Source organism: Thermobia domestica, chromosome 1 (assembly GCF_964235325.1).
Source record: "Thermobia domestica chromosome 1, izTheDome1.hap1.1, whole genome shotgun sequence".
Classification (NCBI taxonomy): domain Eukaryota; kingdom Metazoa; phylum Arthropoda; class Insecta; order Zygentoma; family Lepismatidae; genus Thermobia; species Thermobia domestica.
The window spans coordinates 29,454,761-29,471,480 of NC_137454.1; the positions used below are offsets into that span (position 1 = coordinate 29,454,761).

General features: G+C 34.9%; 1 protein-coding gene across 3 annotated transcripts in view; it reads right to left on the bottom strand.

Annotated features, from left to right (window-relative positions):
- The window catches only part of LOC145684079 (guanylate kinase), an 84,558-nt gene that overhangs the window by 45,327 nt on the left and 22,511 nt on the right, over nt 1-16,720 (bottom strand). For 2 of the 3 annotated variants that reach the window (XM_081755949.1, XM_081755959.1), the window contains exon 1: nt 14,067-14,118. In XM_081755949.1, coding sequence (XP_081612075.1) covers nt 14,067-14,103 — 37 coding nt within the window. In that variant the 5' untranslated portion in view covers nt 14,104-14,118. Of the gene's footprint in view, nt 1-14,066; nt 14,119-15,827; nt 15,914-16,720 lie in introns of those variants that run through there. The other variant, XM_081755968.1, reaches the window with a different exon arrangement.

Genomic DNA, 16,720 nt, shown 5'->3' on the forward strand with positions numbered 1-16,720 from the left:
ATATATTTCATTACAGTAATCAATTTAATTGGTGGACATTAGTTAACTTGAATGATCTGCTATTATATATATATAATGTAAAAAAAGTTACGAGTGTGTTTATATCGAAGCAGTATTATTTGACGTGTACAAATAAAAACCTATGAAATTATATCATATTCTAACCTTCTCAAAGATCTCTCTCCCCTTTCCAGCTTTTAATTTTCAGTTTTTAATAAGTTCTTTCAAATCAGAGAAATGAATAGTCCATATTACTCTCCTACTCAGCTGATGAAAAGACTAGTAAAGAATAATATACCGCTTGCACCTTGTCTTTACATTTTTTTTTTTTTAAATCTCCTGTCAATTTCCTGCTATACAAGATAAATTTACATTACAATTTCTAAAATAAAACTACTTTTTAAAAAATCATAAAATTTTTTCTTGACGTCGAAATGCTGTACATACAAAGGTACTAAAATTTGTATTTATATCTAGTCAATTCAATTATTTTACATACAAATTGCTACTGCAAATGAAAAAAAAAAAAAAGTCAGAATTTTGTAAAGCATAATCTGTCATTGCCTAAATGTTGTAAGCTATCACACGGCAGAATACCTGAACTACGATTCATTCAATGCAATGATATGATGCTACGTTGGCAGAGTAACTGGAAAAAACTTTGTCCGAAACACACCGTTACACCCAAATATCAAAATGCACTATTATTTCCATTGTTATTGAAAAATTTAATAATAATAAAAATATTATTAATAATAAATACAGGATTTATCAATAATCTATGAATATAACTTTATTCATTAATAAATATTTTAAAAGCTCCAATAAGAATTATTAACTGAAATAACAGTACCTCACACTTTTATCTACATTTATGAATACTATCAGCCAATCAATAAAGATCTACTATCAGCATTTAGAAGGTAGAAACAAGACGCGTTTATTTGAGTGACAAACCTGGATTTATTCAACTGCCTGCATAGTCTATAACGTTCTACCAATGAGATAAACATTTCAATCCCTTTCCGGTAGAGCGAATCATCTTTGGAAGTGATGAAGGCATACATATCATTCCTGTTTCTGAATTGTCTGTTTCTTAAATGGTTGGTTCCCCAGTGAAAGAAAATGTGATTATTAGTTAGAGAGATTTTTGGAGAATACTGAGAATGGAGTAACAGATCCAAGTCAACATCTGTACCATATTTGCCACACAGAAGACATATTTTCTATATTTAATTTTGAGGATTTTTTTTTTTAACTGGATATTATACAGATTTTTTTTTTTTTTTTTTTTTTTTTTTAATGCAAAATCGCACGCGCATCTGGGAATGTCTATTGCATATGTGCTTCCAAACAAAAGCATACATCTTATGAAACGGTAAATAAAGCGATTGTATCCAAACTACATTAAACTTGAGTCACTGAACTCTACGTAGCTGGAATGCTGTTGCACATCGTAAGGGAACAAGAAATACATTGTACAACATAGAATCAGAAGTCTTACTGAAATTGAAATAATAAAAATCTCTGTATCAGCGTATAAGACATATTTCATTTTTAGATTCGCTCTCAAAGCAGGAAGAAAAGTACATTTTATACGCAGGCAAATACGGTAATATTTTTCAGGGTCATCTGTGCTGTGTGAGGGCAACCACTGTCCTAAAATGCTTCTTCTGTTGACCAGTGCACCTGCTGTAACTGGGGACAATACAACGTTCACTACTTCCACATCATATAATAACTCATGGTGGACAATTCCTAAGTCTTCCAATCGAACACACAATACCTTCTTTCGGTGCAGTGTGTTTTATTATTATTATTATTATTTATTTATTATCAACCACTGACATGACTGCTTGGAATTTGTGTACAACTTTTATTATTCATCACATGTTAAAAACTCCATGCAGAAAAAGGTTTCTGTTGTGGCGGAACAGTACCGAGAAACATACGCTGAGATGTTGCGACATCCATTTGGACTATTTCCATACTTTGTCAAATGCAATCGTATAGTTTTCTCTCTACCTTAAACCTTCTTGTAAGTTCCTGGCATATCTCAACTTAGATCTCCTTCAGTCGCTGACAGTCAGTTACTTTCCTGTATGAGGTTCATCTTCCAAGGATTAGGATTAGGATTAGGAATTTCTGGACTTTCGGCATCTATAGAGATGTTAGCCCGTTACGTATGAGGGATGACGTCCCTCGGCGATTACACTGCCCGGAGAATCGGGGAGGAAGAAAGGGATGGGGAAGGAAGGAAGCGGCCTGGGATCATTCCGACATCTTCCTGGTATGAATGAGAAAAACCCAAGGAAAGCTCACTTAGGATGGCTGGTCTGGAAAAGCTTATACAGGGTTATTCAAAAAGAAAGAACAGATTTCAAACACTTATTTCTTCCAAACTACAAAAGATAGAAACATCATTCGAACGTTACTTGATTAAGAAAAGTTTACAATTTAAACAGCCCGAATAGAAGTTCCAATCACGGCCGCATTGGCGCTGTTATTTGTTGTTTGTCTGTAGTGAAATTGCGGCGTCACCACAGGAGAAGTCTTTTTGTGTGCTACAATTGGTAAAACTTGAGTCCATTGTTGCAGTTCAGCGAGCATTTCGCCGTCAATTTAATAAACAACCGTCAATTTAATAAACAACAAGGTCTACGACATCGAATTGTTGAAGCTGTGAATTCGATAACTAAAGACCAGCTGATTCGTGTGTAGCAAGAAATGAGCCACCGTTTTGACATTTGTCGTGTAACACACGGTGCTCATATTGAATGCACACCATAATTACTAACAATAAATTGTAAACTTTTCTTAATCAAGTAACGTTCGAATCATGATTCTATCTTTTGTAGTTTGGAAGAAATAAATGTTTGAAATCTGTTCTTTCTTTGAAATCTGTTCTTTCTTTATTTGAATAACCCTGTACTTTATCGACCAAGTATTCATCTTTCAAGGACCCCTGCCTCCATGAAAATGTTTTGAACCAATTTTTACACTTACTGCGTTTTCTTCATAGGCTGTATGTACATTTCGGGCTGTTATATCCACTTAGTATTCAACTGGTACTCATAAAACAGCCATGCGCTAATAATACGATTTTTTTTATTCATGTTATGGTATTACTTGATTACTAAGATACGATTTTCACACAGATAACACGGTCAAAAACTCATTAAGATGTGACTTTCCACTCATGTGCCTATAACGTTCCGTGTTGTCTCTTGCACGAAATACGGTGCAAATTAACATCTTAGAAACACAAGCTGACGCTTAGATAGAACTTTTTTGATTGGCTAATATATCCAATAGCCTTCACCATAAACGGGAATTTACATAGCAAAATTTTATGTAACTACTGGTGTGGTTAGGAAACACCTCTAGCATTCTAACCGATTAACCTGGCTCCCGGTGTTACGTGATTTAATTTTAACGTATTTTGGGCTGCAGAGTGCGTACCATAAAGCGTGGGAAGTCACTAAATTTGTTCTACAGTAGGATTAACAGTCTAGCATTTCTCCTTGCTTGTGCCTTTATTTAGGTGCTTTAAAGCCTACCAAATTAAATAAAATAAAATAATTTTAAAAAACTACAAAAAAAAAAGCCTATTGATGTGTTCAACTTCAACCGTTGTGAAAGCTCAATTCGTAATAAATATTTCAATATATAACTATTACAGGATTTTTTAAAATGTTTTATTTATTTATTTTTCATTGTAGACCTTAATTTTTTGGACTACAGCAAATCCAAAATGTTTATAACAAGTAAAGGAAAAGAAAATTCTAACAAACTTTTGGTCCTCCGAAGTTGATAAGAAGAATCCTAAAATTGAGTATGCTACAATCGAAACAAAAGGTAAAAAATAATTCCACTGATTACATGCATAGCTTAATTACTTTTAAATTGTAAACCTTATTTCTTTTCACTGTGTATACCACTAATCTTTCATATGCAAAGAGTAAAAAAGTGACTAACTAGACCAGGACCTCCGGGATATCGTATCGACGCGTTAACCACTACACCACCCAGTCCACTTTCCAGAATAGCCACTCACTCACTCTCACTCTCGAGGTCGGTGCTCTCATCTCAGACCACGTGGGTTGTATTACACGCTCCTGCTGTGATTGGACAATACTGTGTCCATATACGGAGCACCTTCCGACGGTTGTGATTTCATATGTACTAATGAAAGGAAGAAACAACCGACTTTTTTATTTTACATACCAAATCCTCTATAGGTGTAAATTCTAACACAAAGAGTGAAAAAATGACTGACTGGACTGCGACTCGAACCCGGACCTCCGGAATACCGTGCCGATACGTTAACAATTACGCTACTCAGTGAGTGGTCTGTGAATGGCTGTTCTTGGAAGCAGACTGGGTGGCGTAGTGGTTAACGCAATGGCACGGTATGCTGGAGATCTCGGTCCAGTCCAGTCAATCACTTTTTCATTCTTTGCGTTAGAACTCGCACCTATTGAGGAGTTGGTGTGTAAAATAAAAAGTCGGTTCTTTCCTCCTTTCATTAGTATATATAATCTTCCATAATCACTGCTTTCGTAGGAAATAAACATTCAATATTACTTTTGAAAACTAACACCTTTAAAAGTAACAACGAGTGTTAAGAAGACTATTCTATTCTACAGGATGATTTAAGTAGACAACCACACACCAAATATTTTATACTTGGATTGACGTATTTAGTCTCATGTTCCAGTTTTATTTAGCAGAAGCTCATGGCATAGTAGAAGCTGAAATGTTAATTTTTCTTAAAAGGGAAACACGCGGCACGAAGTCGCTATCCCGCTGCAATGTTTATCGCTACGAATTGACTGTTCCTGTGACGAATTTCTACAAACGTATTTTCATTCGAATAACTACCATCAGAGACAAAGAAACTGCAGTGCTACTTGATATGGCGTAATGGAGTAGTTTGTCTGCATAATGAATAGAATACTGTTAACTGAACAATGTACGTTTCTTTTCAAGACAACAGTTTGATCGTAATTGCGTTGAAGCAAGAGAGTTTTGTGAAGATTTACCATGTATTCAACCACCAAATAGAAAGTGTGCAATTAAAAAGGATTTAAACACATATTCAGTACAAGATTTACCCTGACATGTTACATATGTATTTTGGAAGAAGTGTTAAAGGAATGTTAACGTCTCGAGTTAAATTTCATAGGCATAAATTACTACAGCACTAGCATTATATGAGAACGACCCCAATAGACATTTATGATTATCTGAAAATGATTTGCTATTCGCAACGAGGTTGACCCAAATTTTAAAAAAAGCCATACTTACTTAGGTCACTCACATAAAGATGGAATAAAATTTATAAGTACATTTTGCATTTTTGGTTCAAGGGTTTTAAAACTGAAATAAGATCTCTTGATAAATAGATTATTTACATAGTCATTTCTTTATTAAAGACCTGCAGATTTCAAAAACAACCAGTTTATGAAGAGGTCTTTTTCAGAATCTTTGTACTAAAAGTGCAAAATGTTATTATAAAAGTGATTCAATCTTTCATGTGAATTACTTAACCTGGTTAATAAGGCCACCAGAGAAAGACTGTTTGAAAGTGTACAAGAAAATTTACAGACACAATCAACGAAATATTTCACCTGTATCGCTTAAGGATTTTTAAGTCAATTTTATGTTTAAGTTAAATGAGTGGATAGAGACATACTTGTGTGTATAGGTCTGACCAGAATCTTCGTGCAGTGGTCCGAGAGGAGATGAATGATACTAGTGTCTCTAGATTAGTGTAATCAACCCGTGTTATTTTGAAAGGCTGAAGAACACAAGGACATGTTGACGTGATAAGTTATTGAGCTAGACAATAATTCTGTTTTTGAAAACCTGAAGCATAAATTCATTTGGCACCAACCCACTATGGGTTGATCATATGCGAATTCCTTAAGATAATTTCGAAGAAAAAGGTAGCAGATTAAGTAACTGGACCCAAATCATCCCAACTTACATTTTGCGACATCGACAAATGGAGCGCCTTAAAAACAAACCTGAAACAGATCGAAACTAACAGATCGGTTTAGGCATTTGATAAACCGACAAAAAGTTTGAAAACACTTTTCGATAATAACACAATTATGTGATAAGATACGCAAATCTGTGGTCAAAAGAATTCAGCTGGAAATGTATATAGATAATAATAGTAGATGATTAGTTACATCGATATTTGTAAATTGTGTGTTCTACATTAGAAAGTTAGATTAGGCCAGCTTGGTAGGCATATTGGAAGTTTTACGGTAGTGACTTATAGTCTACTCGGTATAGTTATTATTATAAATCTGTACATTTATTGTGTCCAATTCATATTCACTAACACTTTGACGACTTTTGTTCTTCTGAAAGAAAAGCGCTTGTACAATTAGCTTTATGTCACATGTTATTTGTATTACAAACATTATTACAGGATTTTGAGTACTGAAACAGCTTCTTCACACCATGTTCACACGGAAAGATATTAACTATACACAAACTAGTATGAACTGAAACTATTTTACCTTATAGTTGTAAGTTCTTTTCCTCTTCGGACCAACTTTTGCTGCCTATATTTCATCTATTAACTCTGTGAACTTCTTCGGATCTTACAGCTTCTTACAGTATGTAAACTAACAATCATTAAATGACATGCTCATTCTAGCAGTGGAGATTGAAAAAACAATTTTCATATTTTCAAAACTTTGGTATAAACTTTAAGTATTTAACAGAACAGAAACACGATGCAGAAACTTCGTACTCACCTGCTATAAAAACCTGGAAGGCCTGAAGAAGTTCGCAGAAGATTTAGTATATGAAATATAGACAGCACAATTGGTCTGAATAGGAAAAAACTAAGGTAAAATAGTTTCAATTTATACTGCGTAAAAAATGAAATCATTATAGACAAACTTCTCGTAATCTTAAAACTTTTCACTATAGAAATAGTTGTGGATTTTTTAAATGCTATATTTTGTATGTGTATGTGTTTTTCTTTTGCGTTAATTCACTAACGTTTAGCTTTCTTACGACATTAGTGACCAACACAAAACCCACAGAATGAGCTTAGCATTGACATTCTTGACTCGATATCTCACAGATGGACCCCTTTCTTGATCGAATTGTGACTAGTGATGAGACTTAATGTCTCACATGATCCCGGAAAGCAAGCGCCAATCACTTTAGTAGCATCATCCCTCATCATCCAAAAAACCAAGAAAATTCAAAACAGATTATCTCAACGCGAAAGGTTACGGCAACTGTCTTTTGGGATCGTAAAGGTGTTCTTTTGGTCGATTTCATGCCAAAAGGCACTACGATCAATGCAAACCGTTATTGTGAGACTTTTAAGAAAACTACAGTGAGCCATCCAAAACAGAGAGCGAAAAAGTTTCCTGAAAGAATTGTGCTTCTTCACGACAACGGCCGCCCTCACACTGCTGCTGCAACTCAAGAATTGCTGGACCAATTCGGATGGGAATTTTTTGATACTCCACTCTATAGTCCGGACCCTGCTCCTACCAATTTCCACATTTACCCTAAGCTGAGAGTTTCTGGGCGGTAAACGTTTTGGAAGTGCTGAATTATTGGAGAATGGAGTGACCATCTGGTTTAATGAACTGGACGCATGGAAATATAACATGGAAATTTTGACGCTCGTGAACAGATACAACAAATGTTTAAATGAAGGTGATGAATATATAAAGAAGTGAGGGAAACTTCAGGTATGTAACAGAATTGTTTTTTTTTAAATCAATATTGTTTTTTTTTTTTTTATTTTCTATAACCAAACGGTCTTTATTTTCTGGATGACCCTCGTATGTGTTATGTAATTCTGTTTCGGTACTGATATAATTATGTAATTTTGTTTCAGCACACAATTACTTTTCTCTCCAGAGGAAAGTTACGTTATTTCTTGTGTTCGAAAACTTTTATTTGTATCTTCAATAAACTCCACATACCACCGTACTAAATACCCATGAGCACTGCTGCAAATCCAAGTCAGATGTTCCTAGTCATCTCATGTGTCAAACTCAGCTCAGTCAAATACAAATCTCGTTGCTCTGCAGAATGGATTCGTCTTCCAAAAATCGTAGTCAAGAAAGTGCAAGCAGCACGCATTGTTATATCAAGTTCATTGGATTAGATAAGGCAGCACATTCAATCACCAACAGAAGAAAACAGGAGATAGGTGAATCATGAATGCGACTATTTCAGCTAATTATCGACGAAGAGATTCAAAGTAATTAGTGAGAATTTTGCTCTGACTAGAAACAGAGATCGTACACATAAACACGCACTGGAGACTCGCTAGTCTGTCTACGCTTTGAAAGGACTGGAACAAAGTAAGTATTCGATACATATTCGAAGCTAGCAAATTTATGATTATTGAAACCTAAAAACGAAAGAAACAACATTATAAAATAAACAACGCCTCGAAAATAGTGATCACTTCTTATCATGCTACTTTACAAATGGTAGGTAAATTCAGATCCAAAATTGTAATATTATTGTTGTTTTATCTAATGATTTGAAAATGAACATTATTAATAATAACAGAGTATTTTAGTTGAGAAGAATGCAAAGACCGGAGGAGGAGAAGGAGGGGGAGTCCATTTCACTTCCCTGTGAATTTTGAATTCTACAGGATAGTAAAATATTTATCTATGAAAACCGTTTAAAATCAAAAGTTGTTTCTTCTCAGGCTTGCATTATTCTCAGCTTCGTACATGATATATCTTTTTTTCAATGTACTTCTCAATCTGGAAACTAAAAATCAATACCACAGTCAAACATACAGCACATTCAATTCGCTCAAATAAATAGAAAGAGTCTTTCCACTTTTTTTCAAACATACACATGCATGTAAGATGAATATTCAAACACTGCTCTTGAGTTCTTTTCAGTTGAAGTTTCACACATTTGGTTTGATTTGATTTGATATATATTCTATATATGTATATATATTTTTTCGAAAGGCACAAACATAACCACAACCAAATAAAATCAGATATTAATCTCAAGGGAAGGGAGTGCACGTGTCTGTGTAAGAAGGGGAGGCACATTGTAGATGCATTTCAGTCTACAAGCACACTATTTCGCAATCCAATGCTCATACACAAGGCGCCATGCAGAACTCAAACTGGATTCGTTTTTGAAAAACAAAGCGCTAGCTGGAAAATCATTTTAATACTAACATGAAATCATTTCTATATTCTGACGAACTTTTAACAACCTCTTCGTGGGATGCGTGAATCTAAACAATCGAAAAAAATAAATTTTAACAAAATTAAGAACACTAAAAGCTTTTTCAACTAAAGTCAGAATAAAATATTACAAATGCCACATTTACATACAATACCCATTTTTATTTAGCACTGTGTAAAAGTTTGGCACACTTTTGTTGGGTAAATGAAAAGAAGGAGGATACTAAATTTAAACCTAAGTCTAATGTGAAATATAAACATAGCATTGCATTACAAACACTATGGGCGGATTTCTTGTTCTACTACTACACTCTGAAAGCATTTGTAGTAGATTTGTTGTACAGTTGTTAACAAGCCTGTCACTCAAGAGTTATCATTTCATTGCTCATTTCATTACGTATCACAGCAGCTGTATTTGATTAAATATTCAACAAACTTAAAAAGTAGTTACGAACTCTCTATGTCTGTGTGTGTGTTTGTGTCTTGTTATTTGCGATTTTTTCAATTTTGAGTCCTCCACTCGATAGAGCATCAAAAACTATCTCAAAGAAGTAATGGAATTTTTCGCGTCACTCTTACCGTTTCCGAGATATTGGCCCAAAAAGTTCTGATTTCGGGAGATTTAAGGAGCCATAATTTGGGAACCTTAAGTCATAGAGACATCATATTGATGTTGATAAATATCTAAGAGGATGGTGAAAATTTTGGTACCAAATAGTAACCCGTGGTCATTGGCCAACTGGCAACCGTTCCCCAGATATTGGCCAGAAAAGTTAGGATTTCGGGGGATTTAAGGAGCCATATTTTGGGAACCGTAAGTCACAGAGATAACATTTTGCGAATTTTTCAATTTTGAACTCTCCATTTGGAGCATGTGTTTTCGTAAAATAACATATCGTAGAACGTTTTAACAGAACTCTCAAACGAAACATGTGGAAAAAATTTAGTACTCAAGGATGGATAGATATATTACAAGAATTGTTTAATGAATATAATAATAAAGTACATAGAGCAACTGGTATAAAGCTTATAGTTCATAAGAAAAAATAATTCTTTTTAAGTTCGTTCTGGCAATGCTCTTGGAGCATTCTCAACTGGTTTAATTATGGATTTCTGTTCGAGTCTGTCTTGAATTTTTATTTTTTTTTTTCTTTCTTTTCAAATCTTAAGTTCACTTGCTGGTTGGATTGAAGTCTACCGTCCCTTCTAGCATTGTGGCTGTCTGAGACGTGGGCCTACAGTTTAAGGAGGAATCCAAACCACTCTTAATGTGTTCAAATTTCAAGGCTCTTCCGCCCGGAATCGAACTCTGGACTCAGTGTACCAAAAGCAGTGCGCGCTAGCACACTAGAACAGTGGAAAGGGCTTTGAGTTAATTTGTGCAGTTGTTACGTTGTTTTCTATTTCTGTTGTAATTAGAGGCTTTCTGTTTTATTTAATAAACATACACTTATATAAAATTTAGATTTGTTCCTATTTCGATTTCCATCTTTCCTAATAACAACATTTTCCTATTTGATAATATATATTAATTGCTATTCTATCAGGCCTCGTTTCCATATTGTCAAATTAAACACAGCAACATACCGAGTAAGGCTAGTGATAAAAATATATAAAAATACAATCATGTAACAGTTTTAACACACAAACTGTCTCTCCATCAGACTTCCACTCTTTCTCTTTCTTCTCAAATTTTGATGAAGACACAGTTAATGTGTTGAAACTGTTACGTGATTGGTTTTTATTTTTTTTTATTTTATTTTTTTTTTTTTTTATACTACACAGTTTTGCTCAGTGTGTTGCTGTGTTTAATTTGACAATATTAATTGCCTGTTGTATTTCATGGGTTGTCCTTCAATTCGTTGATGATTACATTTAAATATTTGAACTAATTAACGTATTTTATTTCTGGCCTTTCCATACGTGATTTTTGTAATTTTTTTTCTGCATCCAATGTAAAATATTTCACTTTTTGGGGACTATCTTCATCACTCTAGAGCCTTTCTATTCGATCTGTGCCCCTTCTGGCGCTGCAGTCGATGTGTGTTTTCCCGTACTTCCCTCAAAAGAGGAAGAAGAAGTTGTTACGGCCAAGATCTTTCAATTGTTAGATGCGGAAGTGTTGCCAAAATGAATTATTTCACGGACTTCACTGTCCTCTGTCTTGTTAGCCATTCTAAGTAACCTACGATCTTCACTCGTCAAGACCAAACGATTGAATGACGAATTGGCAACACAGCTCAGGTCATTCACTTCTTTTCCGTAAGCAAAGGGAGAATTTCCTGTCAGAGGGTGGCGGGGGTGGGGCCGAAGTATAGTTCGCATACTTTCCGAGGGCATACATAAGATAGACAGGCTCTAATTACTTTGTCGTAAGTAGCAATAATGCTACGACTGCATATATCAACGTGTGTACTTTATACGAGGAATGATCAGAAAGTAAGGTTACAAAGCTTGCAGTGAAACGTGTATATATAATTTCATATAACTAATACAGCCAACAGATAGCACATACATTAGGTTATTTTCCAACATAGTCCCCATATCGGTTAAGACAATTGTCGCATCATGGAATGGGTTTGAAGATTCTATCCTGGTAAGAATCACGAAGCATTTCATCTCCTCGTCTGAAGTGAAGTGACGGCCTCGTAGATGCTCCTTCAAGTGCGAGAACAGGTGAAAGTCGCTTGGAACGAGGCCCGGGCTGTAGGGAGAGTGGTCAATGATGTCCAAGCAAAATTGCTTAAACATCGTGGTGGTCTTCTGTGCTGTATGTTCTACTGGCCGCAAAACATTCGACACCATTCTGCGACATGCTGAACAGACATTACAGTTTCACCGTAAACCTCTACTAGCTGTCGGTGAATTTCAGCCGCGGTTACATGTTTCGTCCACAAAAATCAAATAACTGAGCGGACTACTTCGCGAGGCCAGTTTGCCAAAGGAGTCGCCATTTATGTTTACCTACAACTAGCGCTGTAGGTGGCAGGTGACTGAAACTTTGCACAGTTGCAAACTCCATGTAGTAAAATTATCGCACACTCCTCATTCCTCTATAACAGACGAGACTCCAGAAATATTGGCCTTGTAACCTTCTGTTTCTGATCCTCTCTCGTATCAGTGCAGTTTGTACTTGTTAATTTCATTTTCCGACACTAATTTAGTACATTCTGCCAAATAAAACAACTCAAATTCATTCCTATGCCCTAAAGTTATTGACAAAAGAAAATGTTGCTACAGATATGAGCTTTACTTGACAACTGTACACTGGTGCTCGTAATGCAACGCTAATAAATATGTAATGAAAAAAAAAAAAAATCAACGGAGTCTTACCACTCAAATTATTTAAGAGTTATGAATTTGTAGCAAAACTTTAACAGCGATTTTAAAATATTAATCACCCATTTTCTACAAACTTTTCATCACATTTCCACTTATCAAAGGGCTATACTAAAGCCTTTATTGAAATCTTGAGCATTTATTGAAATCTTATATTTCGTAACAATTAACATTTGGTTCTTGACTAGACACACTTAAAAGATAGAAGCTAATTTCAGAAATGCCAACAGCAATGCAGAAATGCCAGTAAGAATAATTGAACAGCAGATATGCTGGAGTGCTTCAAGTTCGGGTAATTCTCATATATTATGGATAAATAGGCAATGAAACATATTAGAAAGTTGCGCTGAAAGGACAAGCAATTTTAAAATGAAGACATATAATTTTTTTTAACGATAAATCGTCGCTTTATATCAAAATTAGCCTCGTGGATATTTGTTAATTTTAACACTAGGAACTATCATTAGAAACGATGGAACGTCTTCCTTACTAGTAGTAGTAGTTTCTGTATTACTGTAAAGGAATGTTGATGTAGTGCTCTGCAAGGACTGGGATCGAACCGATGACCTTCCTCTCTAAGACTGAATCAGCCCGTTTCCCTCAAAAGCTAGAAAGAATAGAATTCGAGAGCGATGCGCTAATGATTCATCACACATCTGAATCCGGTTCAATTCATAGTTCTTCTTGGAAAATAATACTAGGCAGTTTATTTTTACTGATAGACGCTATACGATTTATATTTTACATTTTACTTGAATCAATGTAGATTTTGTTTTTTAACAAAATCTGTTGCAAAACTTTACCTGCCTCTTTTTCGATGTGGCTTCTTTGGCTATGCTGATTAACGTTTGTCATGCTGATGGGACTTTTCCTTATGTAAAACCCAATCCCTCGAATAAAATACATTTTTAAATGAAAATCAATGTACACTCATGTCCAAAATTATTGTCGCATATATATAACTGTCTTCTTGTAAGAATATAATTTAATTATTTTGCAGGGTACTTTTAATACTGATACTATGTATATAATCGGGAAATGTATATTTGTGGTAAATTTCATAGGAAAAGAATTATAAAAATTAGAATGAATAAAACAAAATGATGTTAAATGGACAAAAAAAAAAAATATTTTCGTTTTGTTGTTCTTAATTATTGCTCTTTTGACATGAAATTTACCACACATATGTCTTTGCCGATTATGCACATACTAACATTGTAAGAATACCGGGCGAATTCGCTATTAAGCTATATTCCTAGAACAGCATATTTATAGACATGCGACAATAGTTTTGGACATAAGTATACGTCCTTTCCACACTACCAAGTTATGAAGATAGAAGTTGTTAGTTTTCGTTTGTTATTTAACTTTTTTTAAAAAAAAAAAATGAGTGTGTGTTAGTGCCACGATTTTCACATAAAATTCTTAAAATATTTCACATAGTTTATATATAATATCTGGTTTGAAGACAAAAAATACTAAAAGAAAAATTAGTCATTTGATAATTACCTGCAAAATATGAACACGTTTCAAGTACATCTAACATATGTAAAATGTTTTTAATCTTTTAACGGTTTTTCAAAAGGAACATTTCGAGCTCCATCGTAACCATGTAGATAGCGTACACGAAATATCAAAATATGGATTCCGCGCAAGATATATGGATTCGATTTCCTGCGGAAGCTCAATGTGATTTGGATCTCACGTCAAGCTGCAGGTCTACGTCTCATATCGCCTCGCTACTGCCATAAGGGATGCTAAACTCAAATCAAAAGGAATATTTCTAGCAATTTTGGTTCTACAGAAGAGAATTCTCATCAACATGTCGCACGATCAGCAACGTAGCAAAAGAAGTCACATTCAAACAGTCAAGAAAAGCCTTGATGAAACAGCTTGTGTTAAAAAAGTTTTCTACAAGGGCGCACGGTTGAGTTTATTTTAGCTTCACGATACTACGTTATGTTAATTACATTTTGTTCCTTATCACTGGCGTCTCTGGCATGTAAACTTTGGGGGGGGGGACATCAAAGAAAGTGATTTAAATAGTAGTATCTAGCCCAAATATTGAACATTTTGTACTTCAAAATATTGGGGGGTACGCGTCCACCCCGTCCCCCCGCCAGAGACGCCCATGTTCCTTATGTCTTTATTGATTATGATGGATGTAAATAAATTGTGATTTCACCGCATCTTATTAGTTCCACTTACTATGCAATACGTCTGTTTAGAAGCAACTGACAGCAAACGTTCCCCCAATCACAGCTCTCATAAAAATAGTTTTCGAATCCATATTTGCGAATCGGATGCCCGGTGTCAGTGGTAGAGAGCTCACCTTTGGTGGGAGGGTTCCTAGTTCGATCTCGGGCCATGAGTTTGTATTGGACATCATCATGTCAGTGGATTTTTTTCGGGGTTCTCTCCATTTCTCTTACGTTCTTATTTCAATAATAATTTCAAAGGCATTCATTAGCCATCTCTTTTGGCCTAAAGGGCATACTTGTAAACTAAAACTTTTTTTTTTTTTTTGTCATATTTGTGGACATTCAACTTAGCTACAGACATCGTTTTCCAAATAGAATATATTGGTCAACAGACTACCTCTTTTTGATTCGATTGCATATCAGGTTAAAAAAAAAAATATTCAATCCCGTGAAAATGTTAATTCATATACCACTATAACCATAACAACATTTATTGTAAAATGCTGTACTGCTACTTCATTTATATTTCCAACCATAAAAAGCCAAAATTCTATCTTAAAAAAAGAAAGAAAAGAAAAAGCTAAAATAAACGGAAGGTTTAAAAGAAACAAACTTTATTTAGCATTCGGTGTGTATTATTATGAAGCATACCAGTCGCGAATACTATACAAACATGAGACAATATTGTACAGAACTACAATAAAACTAAAATGTAGTTTTCGGATTTTGAGTTGGGACTGGAATAATCAACGAGGTAGCTTAACGGTATCAACTATACAGAAAGTTGTAAAACTTGAAACGGGTAAATTTGCTTACGAGCTTATATCGTTCAACTAAACAGAAGTAAAAGCAACCAATATTTTTTTTCATTAGTCTGAGTTTATATGTATGTGGGCATTTGCTACTACCTAAATGCATGACGTATACGCATTCTAATGCATTTTTTTCACAGTTTTAACCCCTTGTTTAACAATAAATAAATAAATAAAATAAACATTGTAATAATTGAAATCTACAAATATTCAGAGATAGAAAAAGATCAACTGTAAGTAATAAAAGACGTACTTACCGAACCAAAAGATGTTACGGAAGATTAAATTTGCATTTTATTTCCAGACTATTCTCAATATACGTACGGACTTCCTTTTCGTACTTCTGCAACAGAAGAAAAATTCTGACTATATATACTGAGAACTAACAAAATGGTCTAGAGTACTTGGAATTAACTCTCATACACACATTATATATATATATATATATATATATATATATATATATATATATATATATATATATATATATATATATATATATATATATATATATATATATTACATAAGGGTTGGAGTTTTAGTAATGGCAACACTGCTATACATATACTCGGGAACAAAGCAATCCAATTCATACCAGCGGTAGGTTAGATACCGACCCTCCTTCAAAGCACATGAACTCGCCTGCCCTCCCCTCCATGCGCGAGCAGCGCCAGCAGTTGGAAGGCAGTTCTGAGTGAGTGCTCGTGGACTACAGTCACGCTGCATGAGTACTCGCAGAATATAGTCATGTTTACGAAGCAAGATCAGAGGACCTGGTTGAAAATTGAATGCGCTAGAGGTGAGAATGCAAAACAGTGCTACGAAGTATTGCAAGATGCTTGCGGTGTAAGTGCATTACTATACCGTACAGTAGCAAGGTGGGTCAAAGCCTTTAATGACGGACGATAAAATGTCACAGACATGCCTCGCTCCGGCCATCCTCCTGTAAGTGAAGATGATATGCAGAATGTGAACGCGTTAGTACTTAGCGGATAGGAACGACACGATTCGTCAATTGACCAACTAACTAGCGCATTCGACTGTGCTGAAAATTCTGAAGAAGAACTTGGGATTGCGTAAAATCGCCTCAAGGTCGGTTCCATATGACCTGACTGAACAACACAAATGCTTGCGATATAATGCCGCTCGA